Below are 27,091 nucleotides of genomic sequence, written 5' to 3' on the forward strand. Positions count from 1 at the left end.
CGCAGTCTGCACTACCTCGATTTCCCCCCCGGGCTCAGTCCCGCACGCTACAGGTCGTTCCGAAAAGCAAATGAAAGAGGGCCAAGCGGGCGCCCTTTCTCAGGCTCCGCCCCTCCGTCCGCGCGCCTGCGCCCTCAGGTCCCGTTCGTCCCGCCCCTCTCCTCCCCCGCCCGCGTGGTCGCCGCCACCGCAGCCGCCCGAGAGGAGCTGGGGGAGGACGGTGGCCCGCGAGGCTCGTCGCAGACAACGCGGCGGCGATGTCCGCGAGCCAGGCGAGTGCCGCGGCGGCAGCGGCGGGGCCTCGCACGCGGCAGGGCGGCCTGGGCTTCGGCCTCCCTCCGGTTCCCAGGAAGCGAGCTGGCGGCCAGCGCGGGACCAGCAGCAGCAGCAGAGGCGGAGGCACCGGCGCGTCTCTCTCCTCCCCTTCAGCCTGAGCCGGGGGAGGCCAGGCGGCCCGGGTGGCTGGAGGGGGGGTCCGCTGCCCAAGAATGGGAATTCTCTTCACCAGGATATGGAGACTGTTCAATCACCAGGGTGAGGGGTGCGGGCCGAGGGCTTAGGATTGGGGGAGAGGGTCGGCCCTGGCCGGGAGGGTTGGGGTGGGGGGGGGTGGTCTCCGAATACTTCCGGAATGTGGGCGGTACGACTGCGCGCCGTCTCAGCTCTGGGTGCGGGCTGCGTTGATGCGGGTTCGGGGGGCTTTCAGTCTCCACTCCCGAGTTCGGGAATGGTTTTTTTCTTAAGGGACCTACTTGCGAAATCCGTTCTGCAAATGCACCCATTGCTCCGATTTCGATTTGGAAAGGAAAAGGTTTCTTGCCCCACGTCCGGCGTCCCTTTGTAGGGCCTGGCCTATCTTGTGGCCCTTTTTCCTCCAGCAGTTGGGTTTGGACACCACATAGAAATGCTGGGGTCCTCTGGGATGAAGGTTATAGGTTATGGCCCGAGCCGCACCACTGAGCGATGGAGGGTTGCAGAATGCGGGAAACTTGAGGAATCGCTCTTGAGTTGTCCAGTACACCTCGGTTTATGAGCTCTCCCTGCACCTCCATCCCTCTCCTTGGGGAGACTAGTGCATCCCGAATGGCAATGGATCTCACTCCTTTTCCTATATTCATATTTGTGTTTAAGGTTAAGCTTAAGATCATTTTCCTGTTTGTGTTCCTTATTTAAGTGGAGGGTTTGGGGTTTTTTTGGCTGGATGAAAAGTGTTAAAGTGTTTCACTGAAAGCATGTGAAAACATGCCACACGAAACATTTGTTTAGGTAGGTAACGAGCAAGTTACTACATACAGAATATATTATCACACAGGGATGCTTAAGTTCATCTGAACTCAAACATTGACTGGAAATGCATATCAGGTTTATTAAAATTTGTTACAAGATGAATCTCTAAAACTGAGGAAAGAGGATACAACTTTAACAAAACTCCATAGTCATTGAGATATACTATAGTTAGTGGTGCTCTTTTGTTCCTTTTTAACGCATGCTGGGTGATTTATCATTTCTGCTGTCAGTAACTTAGTTTGCTATTTTGTCTTGGGTAAGCTGGTGGTGGTGTCACATCCCAAAGTTTTCCAATAAAGACCTGAATGAGTGGTGGCATCTATTATGTACAACGTATCCCCACTTTCTCCTTCGTGATCCAGCCTCCTATAAGAAGATGATAGGAAGGGAGCAGAACTGGAACTTGCAATTGCTGTGTATCTTTAAAAAAAAAAAAAAAATGGTAGTGTAGATCACATGACACTCAGAAGAGCAATATTTAAAATGATTTTTCTGATATGGGAATTTTTCTTAAATGGAGAAAACCAGTTCTAATCTGCCTGGTCTCTAGCTAGCTGTTTCTGTGGGGAGAGGGGAAGTGAGACATAGTCATTTAACCTGTTTGGGTCTAGATGTTCTCAATGTAGAACACCAGGGATCTTGGGTGAGTGACTGTGGAGCCTACAGATATTGGAAAGGTAATCTCTAGGTCTCAAGAATAGGAACTAACATTGCTGTAAAATCGGTAGTGTTTCTAGTAGATAGGATCTATTCTAGTTTTTACCTCCATAATTTTTGTATTATTTTTAGCAAAGCTAGTATTTCAGCTCTGCTATGAAATTTATATTGCTTGTTGATTGAGCTCTAGTCCTGCAAGAAAAATGAGATATCTCCACTTCCTATTTTAAGTCAGTGATAAAATTATTTGTGTCTGTAACTTAAGAATGAATTACAGCTTTGCCAACAGCTACTTGCAAGTAGTAAACAATAAGGATGTTACTGCATCGTTGCTACTAAAAATTGCTAATAGTGGTGTTCTTGTTGCTTGTATTTTGTGGTAATTTTTGACTGGACACTTCTTTCAGTGTTGGGAAATTAATAGTAAGAGGAACTAATGAAGTTAAGTTTTAGAAATTTAGATGTCAAAATATTGTGAAAATGTGAATAAACTATTCTGCTAAATGATGTGGTTGTTAATCAGTAGGATCATATTTCAGAATATTCATTAAATCTAATGTCAGATTTTGATGCTTTTAAATTGGAGATATGATATATATGTCAGATAGATCTTGGATGCTTTATTTTACCTTCAGAAGGTACAGAACACAATCCTATGTTCTTTTCACATAAACTCTTGGAAGGAAAATTTTAGGGGATTACAGAATTGGCTGTGCTGAGGGAACTTCATGCCATATCTCTTTTTTTCTGAAACACCTTTAGAATTTTTTTTTTTTTTTTTTTTTCAGTTTAAGTTTAGCTTGGTTGAGTGCACAGTGAAAGCTAATTGCATACTTCTCAAACTTGAAAAACCAGAGGTTGCCTTTAGGTGATATTTAAATTCAATAGAATATAAATTTTGTCCTAAATGGTGCTATATACATTATTTAAAGAAAAAAAATGTTTCAACAGTTCTTTGTAGTTATTCTTTGTAGTTATTCCCCTCAAAAGAGGAAACTGATGTTCCGATGGAGTGATTTTCCTGGGCCACACAACTGGTAAATGCCACGTTAAAACACTGAAGAAATATGTTGTAGACACATGTCTTATTAAAGGAGCGATTGGCATAATTTTTTTCTTTGATTCCCCTCTCCCCATTTATTGTTTCTCAGTTACTAAGTTATAAGTCTTTGTAACAGTAGGACTTTGAAGAATTGTCATGAGTGTCTTTTAGTATAGAAGGGCTTGTGATCAGTGGTTTATTAAATATTTTTGAGCACCTGTTTGTGTCAGTTATTGTTGTAGGTGGTGGGAACAAAGCAGGGAACAAAACAGACAAATCTCACTGCCTTTGTGGAGGGTTCATTCTAGTGTGGGGAGACAGGATATAAGCTAACTCCATCTCTAGAGATGAGATAATAATAGTTAACATTTGCTGACTTTTGCAAGGTTAGGTTCAACGCAGATTAGTTGATTTAGTCTTCACTTCAGTTGATTTACTCTTGACAACAACCCTAGGAGGAAGATTTCTCCCGAATTTATAGGGACAAAGAAACATTAAGTAACTTGCTTAAGGCACTACAGTTAAGAGACCTGGGATTTTAACCAGGGTCACCTATTGCCATAGTTAGTGCTCTTTAAAAAAGAAATAAAAAAACTTTCTTTGTGTAAGAAGGATTCACGTTAGCTAAACGGAAGAACTTTGTCATTATGTGAACTATGAATAAGTTGTGAAATTTCCTTATTGATAGCCTGTATTATTCTTCTGATTGGCTCTTAGGAAAGGAGTAAGTTATGAATGAATGCTGATGAAGCTGCCTGTGCTGCTGGAGCCTGGTGCTGGGAAGGCCACCCCTGCTGCTGTTGGGTTTTTTTGTATGGGAGTTCAGCTATGTAGAAGAGTAGAGTACATATGGAAGCTCAGTCAAAGAGATGGACTATGGCAATAAAATTTAGCTCCATAATCCTCGTTCTTGCATGCTCTGTGGATATGGAGCTGGATCCTTATATATTTTTCTTTTGCCAGCTGGCACAATATTAAGCTTTATCAGTAGACAAGGCATTGGAGGGACGTTGAATGAGGAAACAGTTTTTCTTCCTGGGTACAGTGTGCTTTTAGCAGGTTCTGTCCTGCTTTAGGAGGGTGAACACCTTTTCTAGTGGCTGGCTCCTGCACTGCATAGTGGTTAGCAATCACCAGCTGTTTCTAGCACCCACTTCAGTTGATTTCATCGTGGAGGACCTCCAGCAAAATCTCTCTCAATGAAGTTTTCCCCAACACCCTAAAGGGAAGATTTCCAGCAAGATTCACTGGCAGATCCCCACAGCTACTTCTGTGCCGTTCAGTGAGCCACAACCAAGGCTTCCAATGAGGTCTGCATCTCAGTCCAGGGGGCTCTGGGGAAGCTCTGTCTAAGCCCCTAAGTGTAGTGGATTCTCCTTATATTTGTCAGTCCAATAGTCTAGCGTTATTTTTTATTAGCCAAGCCCTCATTACTTTGATCCCATTTAATAGTTTTTTCTTTCTTTTTTTTTTTTTTAAATGTTTATTTGTTTTTGGGAGAGAGAGCGCGTGCGTGCGAGAGAGCACATGAGTGGGGGAAGGGCAGAGAGAGGGTGACACAGAATCCAAAGCAGGCTCCAGGCTCTGGGCTATCAGCACAGAGTCCGCCGCCTGGCCGAACTCACAAACCGTGAGATCATGACCTGAGCTGAAGTCAAGACGCTCAACCCACTGAGCCACCCAGGTGCTCCCTGCCCCAGCTGTTTTCTTTACACTAAACTTAGCAAGTTCAAATTATTGTGTGGTTTCTCTTTCCTGATTGCATCTCTGATTTTGCCATGTATGATCATCGCTTTTCATTCAGCAACCTTAGTGTGAAAGAGGTGTTTTTTCCCTGAGACTTTACTACCATTGTTATAAATAGTAAGTTTATTTTCAAACTATTTTTTGTTAATGATGCTTCTAGATTTTGAAAATTGAACTTTTAATACAAAGTGACTTGATCAGATATTTCACGTCCAACCTTTATATCTTCCAGATCTGATTTATTTCTTCATTCATACTTTATTAAGCACCTGCTTTATTCCAGGTTCGGTGCTAGGGACTGGGAGAATGAATGATGGACAACATGACAGGTGGATTTTTTGCTCTATGTAAGATAGAGTTAGGGTTTTGTGTAGTGTAGAAATGAGATGATAATGAAGGGTCAGAATGACTCTCAATTTATCTGCCTTAGCATTTGTGTTTTTTGACTTTGGTATGATTCACAGAACTAGAAGTCCTCCAGGATGGCAGTGACATCTTTTCGTTTAATTTGCTGACTGGTGGTTGGAGGAATATATATATAAATTGAGTTTTAGAACCTGGCAATGAATGGAACTGATAGGCTGTCTGGGTGTGACAAAAGGAAATGAAGAGGGGAAACTAGGAGCATTTTCATGACAAAACAGTAAAGTATTGATTGGGAAACTGAAGCCTAAATGATAATTCCAAATTCTATCCAAGCATTGTAACCCTGTGTAGTTGTTTTGGCTTATCTGAATAAGAATGCTGTGGCATAGATACTCTAAAAGAAAAATCATGCTAAACACTAAACTCGTAATGAATCACATGAATCAAAGAATTGGAATAGCCAAAATTCTTACTGCATTTGCCCATAATAACCTTATCTTTTAGTATGCATGTTATGTTTTAGGTTTTGTAGAATATTTGTTTTGGAGTGCCTTAGAACACTTTTGGGCTACAACTTTAGGTTTTGCATAGAATTCTGCTCCCATCTTGGTAATGGGAGGAACAGGCTGGGGTGGTGAAGGAGCCTAAGAATTTCCAAAGGAAGTTGATACAGTATTAGAAAGTCTGAATAATTTAACCCTATCATTGGTAGTAAACTGGCTTTTCACCATGAAGTTGCCACCTTTATCTTTGAGCCTATTACGCAGTTATATCTTAATTTTGTAGTTCTCACTGTGGTCTATGTGCTATACCTTAGACTTAGGAAGCAGTTAAACAGCCATTGGTGCTTTATTGTAAAACACTTAAAAATTCCCCAGACAAATCTTGGGGAGAAGGGTGGATAGAAATTGGTGATGAATGTGGCTTGTAGGTGTTCGTGTGGGGTGAAAAGGTGAAGGTCTTCTGCATCATGGATTCCTCGTTGGAATGCCCTCCAAAGAGATCTTAGACTGCCCCATAGAACATGCAGCTCCTTGGAGATTTTCCAGGTGCCACACACATTTGATTGGAGTTTCTTTTTTTTTTCTTTAAAATTTTTTTTTACCAATTTAAAAACTTTATATTTTTAATTCCATTAGCTTGTATTCCCTTGATGGACTTTAGAAATTCTCTTATGTCTTAAGAATTTGGAGGCATGTTTGCATATTTATGCACTTGCAGGTGACAAAGGAATGTATTGAGGTTGTAAAATTAAATAGAAGAAGGAGGTTTCCAGTACAGAAACCAGTACTACATTACTTCCCCTCTCACCATCTTTGATGCTTTTGTCTCTTATTTTCCACCATGCCAGACAAGAATCCTCATCCTGTTACTATCCTCCGTGCCTTCTCTTCCCAGTATCCTTTTTTTTCCTAGGCACTACTGAAGACAGACTTATGGCAGTTTAAATATTTATCCACAACAGGATATGTTGTTATCTGATTCCATCTTATTGATTCTCTAGTTCATTCTATGCAGTGGTTGTGAAAATCACATCCTGTCCTCAGCAGGCAACTAACTTGTGTTATGAGAAGATGGAATCCTCTGGTATGAGCCTCTTCTGCCATGTGCTTTATCTCAGTTTATGTCTGTGTGTTATTGCACAGTGGGTTTTGTTCACAGCAATTTTACCTTGCTTATGTTCAGCTTGTGGTCAGGTATGATAAAGAATCTTTCTGTAGTATTTTTTTGTCTTGTAGTCCTTCCTTATAGAAGTGGTAGAAAAGTACTATGGTTGGAATCAGGAAATAAGTCCTATGGGGCATGGCTAAAATAAGGAGACCGTTTTAAAAAACAAAGCTAGGTTAAGTTTTCACCTTAAAAGCTATCATTGTATTTTGTTTTACTTTATTAAAAAATGTTTTTTTAGAAGTTTATTTTAGAGAGGGAGAGAGAGAATCTTAATCAGGCTCCATATTCAGTGTGGACCCTGATGCAGGGCTCAATCCCACGACCCTGGGATCGTGATGTGAGCTGAAATCAAGAGTTAGATGCCTAATTGACTGAGTCACCCAGGTGCCCCAAAAGCTTTTTAGAAGGCTGGAGAGCTTTTCTACATATACGCCTGCTATTACTCAAAATATGTATTGAAACGCCTTTTATTTATTTATTATTACTATTTTTTAATGTTTATATTTGAGAAAGAGAGAGACAGAGTGGGAACAGGGGAGGTCCAGAGAGAGAAGGAGAGACAGAATCCGGAGCAGGCTCTAGGCTCTGAGCTGTCAGCACAGAGCCAAACACAGGGCCTAAACTCTGAACTGTGGGATCATGACCTGAGCCCAAGTTGGACACTTAACCAACTGAGTGACCTGGGCACCCCTATTTATTTTTTTTAAGTTTATTTGTTTAGAGAACAAGGGAGAGAGAGAATCCCAAGCAGAGCCCAAAGTGAGGCTTGATCATGAGAGCATGACCTGAGCCGAAATCAAGAGTCAGACACTTAACCGACGCTTAACCAGGTGCCCCTAGAAACTCCTTTTAGAATTTTTTAGACAAATCTTTAAATCATTCTTATCATTTAGGGGTCATACTTCATTTAATGGAAAAAAGATAGCACTCATTTGAACCATCTTTTACTTTATGGCTGAGATAATGCCAAGTGGCTCCCATCCCCCTTTAAATTCAAATTCATCTTCAGCTGTTAAGGGGTCTTCAGCTGTTAAGGGGCTCTGTGTGAATGCTCAAAACAGTGTACCACAGGCTCTGATAGCAGTTACAAATGAAATGTAGCAAAATACTTTGAAAAATGGAAGCATGGTTAGAATAAAACTCCAACCTCTTTAAGTGATGAAGGACTTTGTAACAGACAATGCTTTTTGTATTTGGGGTGTCTGTATGTGTTATTTGTACACACACACTTTTTTAAGTCAGTCTATAGTTATTTGCCATAGATTCTTGCCTATATTTGTACTGTTTCTTTTTGCCCCTATTAATTTGATACTTTTTAGAATGATATTTCTCACATGGGTCAGATTAATTGTATTTTCTTCCTCAGTATTGGCCTAAAGTCTAGTCTGTCTTAGTCTAGTCTGTCTAAATTTAGTCCAGTGATACAGTGGAGGTTAGAAAATGATATTCCTGAAACTAAAAATAGTTGGCATTTTGAGAATGGTATTATTAAAAATTAGTATTCAAGTGGGAAGCTAAAAATTTTCATCCAAGCCAGAGATCATGGTATAGCCTGATGTGAATTCTGCTTAATTAAAATGTTTATAGGTGGTTGTAGTAATAGAAGTGAAGAAGAGATACACCATTAAAAGAAGAATGCTTATTCTGGGGGGCATAGAAAAATACAGAATTAGGCAGAATTGCCATGCATTTTAAAAACTTTCCAGGTAAAATGTACCTTCCTTCAAGAACTCTATAATCTGGCCCTGATGCAGGTATGGCCCTAATGTGAAGATGGATATATCCAGTCATTAAGCTTATAAAACACACCCTTTGGCGGGAGCCCATGTTCCCCAAATAATCTGACCACCCTATTACTTTTCCTTAGGGAGAGACTGCACTTGCCAGGTTAGTTTTGAACATTTGATCTCATTGTATGTTACTCATTTTGACATTCTTGTGTATATGTCATTTCTGTGAGTTGCTTTCTCTGAGCCCTGTCTACTCTGAGATACTAGCAGGATTGAGTTTGTGGACCTGGGAGATGAAGGGCCATGCACTAGGTAAATTCACCAGAGAGAAACATCACTTGATGAGGCCTTTTGGTGGTCATTCAACTGAACTTGCCTTAGCAAGCCCTCTACGTGTTATTAACCTTTTATTTAAAATAAGTATCATCTTTGTATTTGATCATTTTCTCAGTTCCTTTACCCTAGTCACCTTGAAAGATTAAATGTACTGGGCCCTGCATCTTTAAAATTGTTTTTAAGAACCTATAAGGGGAAAACATGATCATCTCCCTTTAGAACCCTAGTGGTCCTAAGCTGCCTGCCCTCTCTTCAGAGAAATGAGTGATTGGAGAAAATAGACTGTATTAAAATTTTCTATTTACTTGATCTTCCTATTTTTGTATAATAGGAATTCCCCTCTACGGTAAATGGCAACTATTGGAAAACTTATGCCATCTCATTGAAAAGGCTTTTTCTCAAAGATATCCTTACTGTGAGGTGTTACAGTCCTCAACATCTATTATTTATAGAATGAATAGTAATTAATTCAACATTTGTTGAGTACCTTGTGCCAGGAAAAGTTGTAGTGACTGGGATTATAAAGATGATTGGCCTGGGATCTATATGCATAAAGCATGCCTCATTGGGCTGAGAAGATTAGTTAGTGTATGTGTAAATAGTTAATGGTAAGTGCTAGTTAGAGATATTGTGGAAAAGCATGAGAAAGTGATTTTGGGGGGAAAACTAAACTTAAAAGATTAGTAGGAATTCCCTAAATGGAGAATCGGAGAAGATAATTCTGGCTCAGGGAAAAACCGAGCAGAGGTAGAGAAATGTTTGCTGTAAAGACATGTGGCAGCTTATGTGGGGAGAATGGCTTGAATTTCAGCCTAGGTACCTGGTGGTAGTGGTGAGAGATAAAGCCGGAGCTTAGTCAGTTATGACTGTCTTTATTTACAAGGCTGAGAACTTGTGCCATGTCTTTCTGTCAAAATGGAGAGCCATCATTTCAATAAGAGTGGTGGTATCAGCTTTATAGTGTAGAACAATTACTGTAAAAACCGTGGGAAGGTGGATTGGAGACAGTCTACTTAGGGAAGGTTTTACAATAAGAAATGAGAAGGACTACAACTAGGACCGGTGAAAGGAGGCAGGTTCAGGATATATTTTTGAGGTGGAATCCATAGAACTTGGTGACAAATTAGTTGTTGGGGTTGAGGGAAACATTGAATAGGCTCCAGGGACAACTGAATTTGTGGTAATGCCATTAAGCAAATTAGGTAGAATAGAATTAGAAAAAGGTTTGAATGTTGGGTTTGGGATATGTTGAGTGGCACTGTGTCTACTAGATAGGTTGGAGTTTAGGAGAGATTTGGGATTAGGAACAATCTTTCTTAGTGGTTGGCACTGCTCATGTGCTATCTTAATCATTATGCAACTCTGAAAGATAGGTATTGTTGTCCCTGTTTTATAGCGAGAAAACTTAGGGATTAGAGAAATAAGTCATTTGCCCAAGATCACATAATTGCATGTCTTTTTCCATAGTGCTTGTGTTATCTACCGCTGTGTAACAAACCGCTCCTAAATTTTGTGACTTAAAGCAATAATTTATTATTTATCTGTCATGGTTCTGTGATTTGACTGAGCTCAGCTAGGAAGTTCTAGCTTGGGATTCTCATTTGGTTGCAGTTAACAGCTAGAACTAGAGTCATCTATAGCTTGACCTGGCTACATATCCAAGATGGCTTCTTTATTTGTGTGTCTGGCATCTCATCTGGAATGGCTAGAACAGCTGGGGCAACCATGTGGTGATCTCTCTCCACAGGGTCAAGCCACATGATCAGCTTAGGCTTTCTGACTTACGTATATAGTGGTTTGGGGGATAGTAGGACTTGTTACATGGTGTCCAGTTTACTCCAAGGGTAGTTGTCCAAGAGAGCCAGGCAGCTGCAAGGTTTGTAATGGTCTAGGCTTGAAGTCACACAGCATCACTTCTGCTATATTCTTTTGGTTAAAAGTGAGTCACAGGACCAGCTCAGATTCACATGGAATCAGGGAAGGGAAGAGACTATGCAGACACCATCTTTGGAAATGAGCTTCTTCCACATACTATCTTTGGAATAGTTTTTAGATAGCATAGAACTAGATAGGCCCTAAGAGTGCCTGCTAAATAAAATGTGAAGAGAATGGAAGAAGACAGCCTTGGGTAACAATGTTTTTGAAGGAAGACCCAAGGAAGAGGAATCTGTGGTAAAAAAATCTATATATATCAAGAGAGAGTGGAAGAGAACTGGGAGAAGGTGGTGTCATAGAAGCCAAGGGAGAGGGAGTCACTGCCACCATAGCCATACATCCTTAGATTTGGTTAGAACAAATTCTAACCTTAGAATTTGGTTAGATTTGGTGTTAGAACAATTCTGTGGTCTAAATGTACTCAGTTTACGGTTATCTATGATGGGACCTGGCCTTCCGCTACCAGATTTAAAGGCTGACCTTTTTTTCTAATTTACCCCACCCCACTATGTACCCAGTTGATGGCTAAAATTCACGGTTAGAACTTAAATGGCCTATTTTTGTTTTTAATTAATAAATGATTAATGTTTTTTTTTTTATTTCAGAGCACAAAGTTATCATTGTTGGGCTGGATAATGCAGGGAAAACTACCATCCTTTACCAGTTGTAAGTATTAACTAGTTTAAAATTTTTATTTTATCATTCATAATTATTTTTTCTGCCTGGGTAATATTTGATTAGCAAAAGCAATAAAAAGTTATATGCACCTAAAATATTCTGTAAGAAGTCAGGTTGACTATAAACCAGGAGCCAGATTTAAGCAACTGTTGTAGGACAGCTAGAAATTTATATGATGTAGAGCATGTTGTTCAGTTTTTTTACTTATAGAAAGTAGAGAAATATTGTTTATATAGTTTCTGGGAATCAATCTAGAGTATTCCAGATCGTCCACTACCTAGTTCCATCCCTGTTTAAACCCTTACCTCACTCCTTTTTTTTTTTTTTTTTTTTTTTTTTTTTTTAGAAAAAGAGGGCACAAGTGAGTGAAGGACAGAGACAGAGAAGTGGGGTTCACCTGAGGCGGGGCTTGTGTTCACCTGAAGTGGAGCTCATGCTCCCCCCAAAGCAGGGCATGTGCTCACCCGGTGTGAGACTCAAGCTCATGATCTATGAGGTCATGACCTGAGCCAAAGTCAGATGCGTAAGGACTGAGCCACCCAGATGCCCCAACCCTTACCTTACTCTTCTGAGCTAGTGGGAAAGGGCCATTTGGATATAAAATATGAAAACTCATGCTGATTTATCCTTTGATTGCAAAATGCTCAAACAATCTAGCTTCCCTGCTAATTGTAATATATTTGAACTTTTTTTTTTCTAGTTCTATGAATGAAGTTGTACATACATCACCTACAATTGGAAGTAATGTAGAAGAAATAGTGATTAATAATACACGTTTCTTAATGTGGGATATTGGTGGTCAAGAATCTCTTCGTTCTTCCTGGAACACTTACTATACTAACACAGAGGTAATGTTTCTTAATATACTAAAACTTCTAAGAACAGAATGCTTGGGAAATATCTCCTAGATGTGAACTCTTATAATTAATCTTTTTGAAATATCCCAATATGTTAATAAAAGTAGAATTTAAACATGATAGAATCTTTGATTCCCTGTTTCAGGGTCATTGTTCTGTATATCCACTCTCATTGAACCTGTCTATAGGGAGAATTGGAATGAAGGGGTGATTGATTAGTCTGATTATGTATGGATCCCAGAACTCATCTTAAATAGTTGTTTTTACAGTAAGTTCAATCTCACACTTTGTCATTTTATTTCTCTCTTAGTATTTATTTTTGTCTGCGTACAGAAAATCCTAGTTAAATGAGAGGGTTCTGGAGGCTTGAATCCTGGCCAGACCTTTACTATGTATGTTCTTTTATGCAGCACAATTGCACATGAAATAATTCTTCTTTTGGTTATAAAGCAATTTGGACATAAATCATATGTTTTTATTTATATGTTATTTCCCAAGAGGCAATTCAGACCTATGACATTTGAGACCTTTATTGTACAGACCTTGTAAATTGAAAGTTCAATTTACTGTGACAGTTGTTTTTGTAGTACTGATTATAAAACTCCAAATGTATATAAAGATGCATATTGTATCATTAAGACACTATTAATTGTCTCTAATGACCTGATCCCCTAACACTTTGCTAAGCATTTGATCATGTATTTTAGAGAAGGAAAGGTATATATGGTTAGTATTTCTGTGTATAATGCTGCAAGTATCAAATTTATGACAACATCTTAAAAATTAATGGTTTTATTAAAATGCCTTAGAATAGGATGGGTCTTAGGTGAGTGTCAAGTGAGAGAAGAGGTAAAGTAGCAGTTCTCTTAGCCATCTGCCGTATGGTTAATGACATCTGATAAATAGAAAAGACTCTGAAAATTAACAGTGGTTTATCTGGAAATGGAAAGCTAGTTTTAAAAAATCCATAGTGCTTGTTCTTTATAAGCAGAGTTAACCTGGGCATCACCAGTGCCGTCATAAAGTGACTGTTTCGGGTTCTGCTTCCATGGTGGTTCTTGGTACTCGTGCAGGTGAAGAAGAGGTACAGTGTAGCTCAGTCCTCCTCGGCTCCTTCACAGGTCTCACTACATCTTCTGACCCTAGTCTCATCATTAGTTCAAGAAAGAGTTGTGCTTGCAGGCAGTAGGTACCATTTACATAAACAAGAGAAGCATGGATTTAAATAGATGTATTCTTTCATTTGTTGATTTTTAAAAGTTGATTTAACTGTCACATTACTCCTGTATCATGCCCTTTTAGAGTTTCAGATCGATATTAATAAATAATATCTGTAGAAATATATAAAATCTAGGATTATAATGTATTCTTTTTCATATTTTTTCTCAGTAAGATTTTTTTATTAAAGTCTAATTAGCGTACAACATTATGTTAGCTTCACTGTATTTTTTTCATATTGACTGTGGTGCACATAGTTGGATACAAGCTCATTACCATTCAAGACATTAATTTAGAAACAAACATGTATATTGGTTAGAATACTAACGGAGTAGTATTAATGGAGTAGAATATTAACGGAGTAGTAGAACTAACATTCTAATAGTGTTAGCATTGTATTCTTTTTTCTCTTATTTTCTCTTAAAAATTAGCAAATGATATTTGAATAGAAATGGATCAAACCTTCAGGCTTCACAATGTATATAGAAGGTATCTCTGGTTTTCCAGTAATACCATACCATGAGGCTCTAATTTCTTGGTATTTGTGGTCTGTAAATCAATTAAGTACTTTATAAATTTTATGAATATTGAATTGTGTAATCACTATTTTTTTGTAATTATTTTAGTTTGTAATTGTTGTTGTGGACAGTACAGACAGAGAAAGAATTTCTGTAACTAGAGAAGAACTCTATAAAATGTTAGCCCATGAGGTAAGTAGAATTCTGGCATTATGTGTGTGTGTGTGTGTGTGTGTGTGTGTGTGTGTGATATTGCTATCACATTTGTTCTTTCTACTTTCTTGTTACGATATTACTTCAAATATTTATTGATTTGTTACTTATTATTTTTAAAATAATATTACTTATTAATATTACTTATTAATTTTTTTTAAAAAAGTTTTTTAAGTAAGCTCTACGCCCAGTGTGGGGCTTGAATTCATGATCCTGAGATCAAGAATTACATGCTTGTATTGACTAAACCAGCCAAGCACCCGTACTTCAGATTTAAATACGGGCTTAAATCTGTTGGCCATTCTGCTTTACCAGTTTGACACTTCCCAAATTGGAAGTGTATCTGGAAACAACAGAAAGATTGTGGAGTCAGTTATAGATTTCTATTTCTTTTATCCTAGATTAATTTGGTCTAGAAGTTTTCCTGGGTGAAAAGACCTAAATTGGCTTTCATTTTGCCTTTTATAACAATAATTATATAGACGGTTATCACTAGAAATGAGATTTTAAGGTCTCATGGACATTTAGTAAGGCTTGATTGTAACTCAGTTATCAGACTAATACTTAAATGTTGTCGCTCTTATGTTTCTCTGATATTGTCCCTTTGAGTAAACAAAACTACGTGACTAGCCACATTTTCTTAGTCTTTGAGAATTATTATAGGTAGCATGATTTAAAAATGAAATAAACTAAACAATATAGTTAATAATAATAAGTTATAAAATCATATAATATTTACTGTAGTAGCAGTTGATTTTTTTGTGTGCCTTTTATTGCAGATATTACACTCTTTTTTTCATGTTTATTTATATTTGAGAGAGAGACAGAGTGCAAGTGGGGGAGATGGCAAGAGAGAGAGGGAGTCACAGAATCTGAAGCAGGCTCCAGGCTCTGAGCTGTTAGTACAGATCCTGATGCAGGGCTTGAATTCACAGACTGAGATCATGACCTGAGCTGAAGTTGGCCGCTTAACCGACTGAGCCACCCAGGAACCCAACAGATATTACATTTTTAACTCATATTTATAGACAGAAATAGAAAAATTAATGTTTAGATTTATATGTGTAACTGTTAATTTTAGTGGAATTTTAACAAAGCTTAAAAATGGTGTATCTGTAAGGAAGTTTTATGTTAATTTTAATATTGATTTGATGGTTTGCTTTTGAGATTTGCATTAGGAATTTTGGAATGTTTCTGGCATCCGGTCAAGATGTAAGGACACCTAATAAAGTGGTTGTATAAATTGAAGTTCTGTTTTCCATGTGGTGATCACGTCCACCAAGATGCACCTTCTCCTGTCTTGGATTCATTCTGGCAGCTTTGTGAAACCCCTTGGGTTTTTAAAAAAGATAATACCTGTTGCTATTCATGCATTTAACGAGTTTTGATTCTAGTTTGAGAAACAAAAAATAAACTATAAAAAAGGTAGAAAACTAAGGATTTTCTTTTTTTTTTTTAATTTTCCTTTTGTATTTTACACCAAGGAGTTATTGTTGTTTGAAGAGTTAGGAAAAAGAAGACACAAATGTATTTGTATCTTGAGTATGTTTTTTACACTCTTAACAGTCTTCTTCTTTGATCCTTGTTCTAATTGGCCAATATATAGCAGGATCAAAGAGCTCAGTAGTAGGACTCAAAGTCATTGAATTTTACTAGCTGGGGACATTAAATTGAGCTGGTCACTTCCTCTCTTGTGGATGTTACTCATCTGTAATGGATGAGTACACTGAGGTCCTGAAAATTTATTTGACTTGACCAGATTTTTAAGAGCCAGTATTTGAACTTAAATATTCTCATTATTCAGACTCTTTGCTAAGAAGAAAAAAAGACAGAAATAAGGCCTAGTTGGAAAGTGAAAGAGACTGAATGGGGAGAGTGCCAGAGAAGAAAGGAATTACAGATGAAGTTGGGAGCTGGATTAAACCAATTAATAGGGTCAGGAAGAGCCAAATAGGCAGAAATCTGAAAAGGGGCGAATGGATCAAAGAATGAGAATGTGTGAGTGAAAGACAAATTTTGACATGGGGTTAGTCAGATGTTTCATATATATCATAGCAACCAACAAAATCTTTTTACCATCACTAATGATGCTTTACCTGTATTACTGAATACAAAACTATAAAACTATAAAATGATTTTAAATATTTCCGAAAGCTTCATCTTAAATGAAGTGCAAAACTTTGAAGCTCATGAATTTTAAAATCATTCCAAACACAAAAGGGTAGATGACGTTTTATTTGGAGTAACTCAACTTCTAGGAATTATCTTTGCAAATGAAGCTTGGAGAGACATATTGACAACTGCATAAGGCATATGGAAGATGCTAAATAAATATGTCTTGCGTGTGCAGCAATTATTCATCTTCTTCACTAAATGAAAAAATATTTTTAGACTCTTAACAACAATCTGTAACAGGTAGCAGAAAGTTTTTCAAAGTTTAAAATGGCTAATAGATAAAAATCACCACTGTTCACCTTGTACTTTGACCTCTTGCTAAGTCCAGTTGATGAACAGCCTTAATCCAATATATCTCTTTTCTGTTAGCAAAATGTATAATTGATCCTGAAGTTACTTAATAAAAACAGTAAAGGAAGATTTTCTTCTCTTCCTAAATACTGCTTAAAAAATAGGGAAAATAGCTGTTTGTTTTTTTAAAACAAGAAACCTGGGACACCTGGGTGGTTCAGTCATTTAAGATTCCTGGTTTCAGCTCAGGTCATAACCTCACAGTTCATGGGTTCAAGCCCTGCTTCGGGCTCTGCACTGTCAGCGCAGGGCCTGCTTGGGAATCTCCCTCTCTCTACCTGTCCCCACTTGCTTGTGCACACATGCACATGCGCTCTCTCTGTCAAAATAAATTAATAAACTTAAAAGAAAATGAAAAAAAAACAAGAACCCCAAATAAAATAACTTGAACCTATGAAATCTAGAAAAATTATATTCAATATGGGTTTTACTTTGAAATCTTTCAATAGAATGGCTTTATTTTTTGTTTTCCAATTTTTAGTCCAGGGGCTTCTTCGAATAATTTCATCACTAAGAGTGATGAGTATAGATTATATACAAATAAAATAGCATAAACTATGTGTTTTAACTTGTGCCAGGCATTTCTAATGTCAGAAATGTGCTCTTTGAACATGCCAGCATTAGCAATCCTGACCTATATAAGATTTCAGCATATACTAGCAAGAGGTATTGAAACCTGGGAGATAGGAAGATAGGAATTACATTCCATGGAAAGTCCATCTACTCAGTGATCCAGCCACATATCAACTATTGATAAGTATGCTATTTTCCGTTTAGGGTAGGAGAAAAAGTACTTGATCCTTGATAATGAATATAATAGATATCCTGGTTATAGCCCATCCCTTCAACTTTTTGCCTTGTTTATAAGACAGGTGAACTGAACATAGGTGAAATAAATTGAACATAAAATCTTAAAACTTAACATTCTAGAGTATCCTTTTCTGACCCTGTTCTTCAGGTAACTGTCATTAACCATGGTAGTAGCATAGCTGCCATCCTGGAGAGGGCGCTGTAGCTAAAAGTCTGTCTTGATTGTTGTATAAAACGTTTTGCATGACTCCTTTTAACAAATAAGAAATTTACTATTTATATTTTTTATTGACATCATAAATAAAATCATATATAAATTGTTGAAACTATGTTCTCATAAGAGTAAAATAATGTGGAGCAATGTCAATTTGTATCTACTAAAGACTTTCTTATTTCAGACACAGATACACACGATTGAAATAAAAATATCCTATAAAGATGTCATTCTGCACAGTTGAGAAAACTTGCAAGCACAGCACCAAAACCTTAGTTTTCTCAGTATCTCTCCATATGTGTGTGTGTGTGTGTGTGTGTGTGTGTGTGCGCGCGCACGTGTATCTATACACACACATATATATGAGTGCATCTATCATGGGTTCTTAATCTAGGATCCATGAATGGACTTTAGAGTATCTATTAACACCCTAAAATTACATATAAACTTTTTTTTGCATATATACATATATACATTTTTATGAGGAAAAGGTCCATGACTTTCAGCAGATTATCAAAGAAGTTTCTGTCTTTAAAAATGGGAGAGGGGAGGGTAGGATAGAGCAAAAGGCGATGACTAACCATTGGCCTGCTTTGTGAATAAAACATTAGACCAGTCAGTTTGGGGTATGCACAAAGATAAAGGTGATCCACATTTTCAGGACAGTAAGCGAACTAACATTTACTGAACTGTTACCTGAAGCCAGGTACTGAACTGAGTGTTTTTCATGTAGTAGTTCATTCATTCAAACTATATCCGCAGGAGGTAGGTGATAGTCTCAGAATTTTATAGATGAGGTGCAGCAGGTATAGTGGGAAGATATCAGCTCAAACCTGGTTCTGTCATTGAGTAGCTGTATAACCTTGTATGAGTTACTTACTGCTGAGTTTTAGTTTCCTTATCTATAAAATGGGAATAGTAAGGCCTACCTTACAGGAATCCTGTGAGTATTAAAAGAGATTTTATTTGGAAAATGGTTAACATAATGGGTGTCTTGCTCAGATTAGATACTCAATAAATGTTATTAAGAACAAATTCAGAAAGATTAAAGAATTTGCTTCAGAGGCAGAACATAGAAGTGGTAGAACTTACTGTCTAATTGGGAAATTTGATAAGTTTAATGCCAGTCCAAAATGGCCGTATTGAATATTCAAATCTAAGGAATCTACATGGACAAAGAGGAGCTAGGTCTCAGAAGAATAGGATTGGTTTAGGATAGCACTTCTCAACTGAGAATTAAGCTCTAAGGCCCTAAGGCGTACATGGTGTGTTTCCTAGGCACCTAGAAGGTACTAGCTTTAGGTATGGGTACCTAAAGAATAGATAGGGGTAAAATTTTGAAAAGTTCTTGAGTGCCAGGCTAAAGAGTAGCTCTTGGCCATGGAAACCTAGTTTTGGATTAGGGGAAGGGGTAAATATGTATTTGAAGTCATGACTATTGTTAAATATAGCAGTTGGGTCCATAAAAAATGTAATTCAGGGCTATAAGAAATACGTAAATCCATACAAATACAGATGTGTTTATTTAAAATGTGCTTAGTTTTAAGTTTGCCATCTATCAGCATCAGAGCCGTGAGATGCTTTTATGTCAGGTAGTCGAATTCTAGGTTAAAAGATTGTCAAAAGTATTTGTTTAAGTTGGAAAATCTGTGAATAAAAATGCACTGGCCTTTTTACAGTTTTATTTGCTTTTATAGGACCTAAGAAAAGCTGGATTGCTGATTTTTGCTAATAAGCAAGATGTTAAAGAATGCATGACTGTAGCAGAAATCTCCCAGTTTTTGAAATTAACTTCTATTAAAGATCACCAGTGGCATATCCAAGCATGCTGTGCTCTTACTGGCGAGGGGTAAGAGGTCTTTTAGAAAACATGTATTTAGTTTACAAACATGTATTTTTTCTTAAAGTCAATAAATATTTAAGGCTACCATGTATAAAACAACGTAAGGGATAATCTGTATCTATAATTAGAGTTTTACCTTGGTTCTATAAATAAAACCTGTAACATACATGTAATACATATGAACATACTGAACAAATCCATGTGAACACGTAGTTGATAGAGTTGCTGTAGGGGTTCAGGGAAATGGAAGTGTGAAGGAGAGCTGGACAAGTCAGGAAACTGTTCGTGCACTGATGGTGGGATTTAACACTAGCGAGTCTGTGTCTCCAGTGCTTTTCATAGGGTGTATCATGTATCAGGTGTATCATTTATTCCTCGTAACAATCTGGTGGACCAAGTGTCTTTAGTTTGCGTTTTATCCATAAAGAAGCTGAACTAGAAAAGGGTTCAAATGTAAGACTAATTTGGGAGTACTCATTTTGCCACCAGTGTTGTCAAGAGGAGGTCGCTGCACTTAAAAAAAAAAAAAAAAGTTAGAATTGGAGAGAGTGTGACATGACGGTTCCTGGTTTGGGAAGGAAAGGTAGGTGCCTACAGTAGAATTTTGCTCTAGTCTAATGCCCAGACCTGAAAGGATTTCAAGAAAGATGTGGTTGTCAGCATTGTCAAATGTAAGGTCAAGGATCAGGAGGATGGAGAGAATGCTATTAGGAGAGATGGAATAAAGGAGGTTAGAAATAGGATAAAGAGCTAGAAAGATGAGCAAATTAAGATTTTTGGTGTAGTTGTTTTTCCAAAATGTGGTGGATCTGTATATATTTAAAAGCAGTGAAAAATAAATTGGAGATGAAGATTCTAATTAGAGGTCTTACATTTGAAGTTGAGGTTCTTCAGGTACTTGGAAAGGGCAGAAGCTCGGGGCAGAGATAAGATAGCTTCAGTAATCCATTATATTGGTTCACCCTTCACCTTGGTCTTGTGAGGAAGAGAATTTCTCTCACTTCAGCTAACTCATCTGTGTCTGCCTCAAGCTTCTGCTCTTAACCTAACATCAGAAGAACCTCAACCCCAAATTTAAGACCTCTACTTAGAATCCCTCATGTATGTATTTAAAAGCAGAGAAAAAAAGAATTAAATGGAGCTGAAGCTGAATCTTAGTGAACTAGAAGGCAGTATTACCTGATGACAGACATTTGATAGAGCATAATTAGAACCTTAAGAAAGCAAATATATGCATTTTAAAAAGTCACAAATAATACCAATTGTCTACATCCTCATTTAGGTAAAAAAAATACCTTATCCATTGCATATTTCTTTGTCAAATAATTTAATACATGTTAAGATACATTTATAGTTATAGATATATCTTTATACATTGTCTTTGTCTACCAAAGGTCTTTAAGCAAAAGCACTGATTTTAATAAATTTGACAGCAAAGAAGATCATCTAGAATTGGTAGATGATTGACTTACATACTTTGAGTAATTGTGTGGAAAATACATCATTAGTTAGGATGGATATGAACCCTGGCAATTTCATTCTTAAAAGAGGAAATCAATGAATGATCGTATATCTTTTCAATTTTTGGGTTTATGGGGGTTTCCCTTTGCAGTAGTTATCAAGTGGAAATGTTTGGTTTGGGTGAAAATGTTTCCCTTCTGCAGTCTAGCCACCTTGATCTAAATTCTTGGTTTTAGTATTGGTTGGCATTTTGACCCCCACCTCTGCCATTTGCTAGCATCTTTTAAGCCTGGATTCCCTCTTGTAGTATGGGAAGGGTTCTGGTCTCAACATTGTAAAGATTAAGATAATGGATATTAAATGCTTAGCATGGTTTCTAGTTTGCTATTAGGTAACTTCTGTTCATTTAACAGTTTGGAGTTAATCTGTTTGCTTATTTTTTGTACCATTTCCTGTTAGTAGTTTAAAAGTAAGGAATCTGGTAATAGGAGGGAAAGTATGGGCCAACACCAAAATAACCATTTTTTTTTAACCTCATTGTGATTTCTTTTTTTCTTCTTTTATAATATTAGATTCATACTTCCACAAAAATCTGGGTTGTGGTGTTTTTCAATTAAGTGCGGTAGCATGGTTTCTCATACCTATCAAACGTCCTCATAGATAATTATATAATAGTCTTTAACAGTCTTTCTTCTTGTTATAATATAATTTTACTCTTGGTAAACATTTAGTTTGTTTTATCATAGTGAACATTTCTTTCTGTATTTTGCATTGCGTTCAATTACACCTTATTCAACAGTAACTAGTATTAGTGATGAGAGACTTTATTTCCTTCAAATTTTTTAAATATACAGATGTAATATACATATTGCAAATATACTTTGTTTTAGCAGCTCAGCTACATATTTAGTTTAGTATCCTGCCACTTTTACCTCATTTATATCGTGAGCATTTTATCACACTGTAATAAAGTCTTTGAAAGGAAGTTTTTAATATTTCATCATATGAATGTTCTATAATTTAATTTTCTCTATTTCTAAGTAGTTAAATTTTACCTTTACCCATTAAAAATGCTTTGAACAGTCTTATACATCAACCTGTCCTTGTGTCTGATGTTTTTTTTAGAATATATTTCTAGAAGTAGAAAAAAGGTAGAGTATTGATATTTTAAATATTTCTGATACACATTGCTAAATTATTTTCTGTGGATATTCATTGTATAATTACTCAGTTCCTTTTATGTGTCAGACAGTGTCCTAGGCACTAGAGACAAAAAAGAACCAAAAAAAGCATGGATGTGTGTATGAGAGTATGGCTTCACCACAGTAACACCAACATTGGGTATTAATGATTTTTTTAATCATTGTTGTCTAGGTAAATGAAAAATGGTATCTTCTTTTAGTTTGTTCATAGTTTTTTAGTTGAATTTAATCAAGTGATTTTTATATTCTTTATAGATTATGCCAAGGACTTGAATGGATGATGTCACGACTTAAGATTAGATGATCTCTACTGACCTCTTCTCATAGACTTTGTATAAACGAAGTGCTGGACTTTATCTGAAAGCTGCAAAAATTCATGGTTTAGATATATTTATAATAAACTGATTTAAACTTTTTCTATAAGAAGAATAATTAAGACCACTTATTTGAGAACAAAGATGAAGTCTCATTTTCCAATCTGCTTTCTCATTAGTCCCTTCCAAAGCAAGGTCTTTAAAGCTGTGATTGCCATTTTTCTCATAATGAATCCTCTCAGGACATTGTGTAGCCTGTGGTAAGTACAAAGGGAGAAGGAGACATTTTTAACTTTAAGAGCTTTATTGTCAGTATAAGCCTCCCTAGTTGAATGTTGTTCTCTTCTTGTTCCATTAAGTCAGAATACAAATCAGCACAGATATTCAGTTTCCAATATTTTAAAATGTAAGGTTACTTATGAAAAGTATTTTGCATAAGGTTGTGTATCTATTGTGTATATACCTCAAGTTCAAGTTTATGGCTTTGATTTATGTTCTAAAGAAAAGCAAATAACACAAAAGGTAATACTATCCTTAGTTATAACCATAATGAGATGAGTACTGGCAGTGGTGTTAAGTGCCATTTTGTGCTTTCCCTTGTGTTCTCTGTATTGTACTAACCAACCCCCAAAATCATTGAACTGCTCTGAAAAAAAAAGAAAGAACGAACGAAAAAGAAAGAAAAGGAGAAAGCTCGACACTTTGTACCTATTTTTTTGTTGTTCAAATTACATACATGAAAATATGTAATCTGAATGGAGTACCTGCAAATTTTTGGCTTAGTGTTACGAATGGACAGAATTTCACATTGAGCAATCCTTGTTCCCTTTGTTGTATCTATGCCATCTGAATTACTGAGAAAAATGTTAATCCATTAATCAATCATTAATTATTAAAATTATCAAGTGATTTTTTTCCCGCATTAATTGGAAGCTATTGTGTAAAATATGCCTACCCAGAGAAGTATCACCCTATAAATATTATAAAATAATTTACCTAGAGTCTTCTTAGGTATTGAATTATACAAGCATTTAGAGTGAGTTTGAGATGAAAAGTACTTATTTTCTAAGCAACAAAGGTTATTTCTTAATTTGAAAATTTCTTATTTCTGGAGTTGGGATAGTTTGAGATTTTTTTGTTTCTACACTTTTTTCTTTTTCACTTCTTACTAACGTGAATGCATCGACAGCTATAAAACACAATTTTTTTAATGCTTTTAAGAGTTTGGTTTAAAAAGTCGATCAACACATGATAAATTATTTTTACAAAGAAGTAACTTGGCCCCAAATATCTTATGTTTGGTTAGGGTATTTTGTTTTTCACTGAAAATGGAAAGATATGAAGGTTGAAGGTATTTTTATTGTAATTGTAAACAGACTTATCCTAAATGTGTTCACACATATTTTTGGGTACTCTCTTTGTATTCATGCCCTGAAAATCTGAAGGCTGATAAAAGTGGCATGTTTTAGAATATTCAAGAAGAGAAGTAACTACCTTTAATATGAGCCTTTTGGATTTCACGCAGATTTTGATGAGGAGTAATAGTATATACTACAAGCATTGACAAAACTTTGAGTTTCTTTCTGTAAAATATAATATACTCAGTAGCTAAATCCAAGTCAGGCATGGGAGATCAGTGTTTAACAGTGGATGTTTTGTGTTTTATATTTATATTATAATGTTCATAATGCAAGTATAACATTTTAATATTTGTCAACTTGCTTTTACAAAAGTAAATTCTAAATTACTAAGCTTTATTTGTTCATATGTTCTCATACTTTTCAAATCACTATTAGGAATCACTTGTTTTATATTAAAAACTCCCTTAAAAACCCAAGTCCATTTTGCAGATGTTGCATTTTCATCTGAGATATTCTGTAAAGTAGTCCAGCAAATCTACATCTTTTACCCTATTTATCTTTTAATTTGAATTTTCATGGGTTAGCCTTGTGGGTTGCTGCCATGTGAATTCAGCAGTATACCAGCACATTCCCTTGTTGACAAGCTGCTGGCTAAAATTTATTCTTAATTGGATGTTTAAAGCATGCACTGCATTGTTACAGTTGGTTTAGTGTAGTAGGTTATTGACATGGCATCATGGGAATGCATGAAGTCTTATACCACATTTATGAAACATTATTTTTTGTGACATTCTACCTTTCTAGGCCAAGCATTAGAAATAAGGTTGTACCTGTATGCTTGTACATAAAACCAAAATTACAATGAGGAAAAAATTTTAATTCATGTATAAATATACATCAAGATAATTTTAACAGTATTCTTTCCAAATATGATGACGAGCCTTATGAATAGTTATATTGGCAATTTATATGTAGTTTAAGTAGAATTAAGTGAAGGGCAATGCTTTTGGTTTTTAATATGCTACTTTTGGGGGTAAACAATCATCTTTAAATTTAGAGTCATTGTGCTTACCTCTGAAAAGAACAAAGCCTCATACCCCTGTACATGTGGCTGGATTAAATATCCCGTGTTTGATATTAATTTTGAAAGTCATACAGTTATTCTTGATATCTTGGTAAAAGTAACCATATGCTATAAGCATTTAAGTGTGTTTAATTTTGTGATAATAGCATTTATAAAGTATATCTTACACATTATATCGAGGAGTCTCGTTTGAAAATTTTCAGTTCTTTCTAACTTCTTTGGCTCTCATGATGGGCAAAGAATATAGTGAAGGCAGGTGGTTTGGGGGACGGGGGAAGTGGGTATGGAATATGACATTTTGCCTTAAGAATAAAGTGCTTTAGCACTGCTGGCTGGCATTTTTAATGCAGATAGATAAAGTGATTTTAGAAGTGTGGCATGAGATGGAAGAGTGTTGTTTCTGGCCTTTACGAAGTGCCTAGTAGGTAGTTAACAGAAAATACAGGGAGCTTGAGGAAAGGCAGGAAGTCCCTGAGATGTTCTTTTCTTTATTGTCTGAGTGTATAGAATTAAGATGCCTGGAAATGGGATTTTATTGTCCTCTCTCATAGGCACTTTACATTTCTTGCTGTGACTACAGCAACCACAGACAGTACAGACAACCTCAAAATCTGTTTATATTAATGTAAATAGAAAACCTATAGACAGCTTTCTAGTTTTCTTTGCAGGCATTTTTGGGAATATATCTGTAATGTGTTCTACTTTGTATATAGAGGATAGCAGCACATCCCAGATTATCCTGTGGACTTTGGGGTCATCTTCTCTCAATTGCCCACTTATATCTTGGCATCAGTCCCTCTTTCGAGGCTGGGTAGAGGCAAGGTTTCTTTGCATGACTTAGTAACCCCTCCCAGATGTCCAAATGTACTCTAAAACTTCCTGCTTCAGGATCAGCTTTCTCATAGCTCAGCCATCCCTTGCTCTCCTGTATCTTCATTCACAATCAGTGAAGGTATGTTACTCAGTCTTGGAGGTATTCTAAACTTTGCCTTACAGCCATTGTTCCCCAAACCACCAGTTTCTAAGTAGGTTCTCTAGTTCTTGGCTGTGTCCCCACTACTGGGTTTATGTATTGATTTGTACTTTGCTCATTAAGAGTGTATTGTCAGGGTTGTGGGGTATATCAGAAGATTGGCTTGCTGTATATACAGCAAATAAAAGCCAGTAGTAAAATCCTTCATACTGTATTTAACATTTTAATGTTTCTTAATTTTAGCTTCATATGCTGAAAAGCAGATTCAGAAAGATAACAGAACTACCTAGACTTTGCCAGCTCCTTAAGCTGCTAGTTACGCATGGAAGGGATTACATTATGTGCATGTTATCGTCCCATTACCAAAAATCGATTACATTTTGGAGGATACCCATAAAACTATTTTGAGTTAGAAAAATAGTTGCCAAACCATATATATATGTAGTATTTAACCTGAAGATCTCCTTAAAACCATAGCTCACATTCTGTTTTTTTCCTCATGTTTACTTAAAGAACACAGATAAACATTAGATGTCTAAAAGAATTAGTAATGAGAAGCCTATCTTTACAAAATAAACCTGTTGAAATGGACTTTAGAAGACATCAAAATCATCAACCATAATATGTTGATTCTGTATAGATATAGACACAGTATAGAAAATACTAATTTAAAGTTCTACCTATATAAAAGTAGAACTTGTATTATCATGCTTCCTCAAAGAATATATGAGTTTTAAGACCATATCGGTGAAGTAAAGGAAGGAGAGTTTTAAAACTTTCGATGCTAAAAAATGGCTGTTTCTATTAAATCCTAAAATGGTGTGTGGAATTGTGAAGAAATCATAACAGGATACAGTTGGGTTGCTTATGCAATTTTTTAAATCAATTGTCTAATTGTTGTATTCTAAAAATTAAAGTTTATGGTCTTGCCTATTAGATATCCTGTTTTTTGAAAGAAGATGCCCATAGTCTGTACCCAAGAAGTGCCTAAAATTGATTTGTGTGGGTTTTTAAGTCTGTCTAATAAATTATATGTGTTTTCTATGGTA

At 36.5% G+C, this 27,091-nt stretch overlaps 1 protein-coding gene across 2 annotated transcripts; it reads left to right on the forward strand.

The window, feature by feature from the left end:
- Positions 1-159: 159 nt before the first annotated feature.
- ARL5A (ADP ribosylation factor like GTPase 5A) lies at positions 160-27,091 on the forward strand. Of its 2 annotated transcripts, XM_058715279.1 has the most exons (6): positions 169-534; positions 11,376-11,436; positions 12,149-12,296; positions 14,150-14,233; positions 19,502-19,653; positions 22,566-27,091. In XM_058715279.1, the coding sequence occupies exons 1-6, from the start codon at positions 489-491 to the stop codon at positions 22,612-22,614; spliced, it is 540 nt and encodes a 179-aa protein (XP_058571262.1). In that variant the 5' UTR covers positions 169-488; the 3' UTR covers positions 22,615-27,091. The 2 variants fall into 2 exon arrangements, with proteins under 2 accessions (XP_058571263.1, XP_058571262.1); XM_058715280.1 differs by lacking the exons at positions 19,502-19,653; positions 22,566-27,091 and adding an exon at positions 15,034-15,502 and having other exon boundaries at positions 160-534.

This window comes from Neofelis nebulosa, chromosome 2, assembly GCF_028018385.1.
Source record: "Neofelis nebulosa isolate mNeoNeb1 chromosome 2, mNeoNeb1.pri, whole genome shotgun sequence".
Classification (NCBI taxonomy): Eukaryota; Metazoa; Chordata; class Mammalia; order Carnivora; family Felidae; genus Neofelis; species Neofelis nebulosa.

Bases quoted from the DNA above. Each gene is read 5' to 3' on its own strand.
- ARL5A (XM_058715279.1), top strand. From the start codon at position 489: ATGGGAATTCTCTTCACCAGGATATGGAGACTGTTCAATCACCAGG. The intron at 11,437-12,148 runs GTAAGTATTAAC...TTTTTTTTCTAG, and splicing joins ACTACCATCCTTTACCAGTT to TTCTATGAATGAAGTTGTAC. The intron at 14,234-19,501 runs GTAAGTAGAATT...TTGCTTTTATAG, and splicing joins ATAAAATGTTAGCCCATGAG to GACCTAAGAAAAGCTGGATT.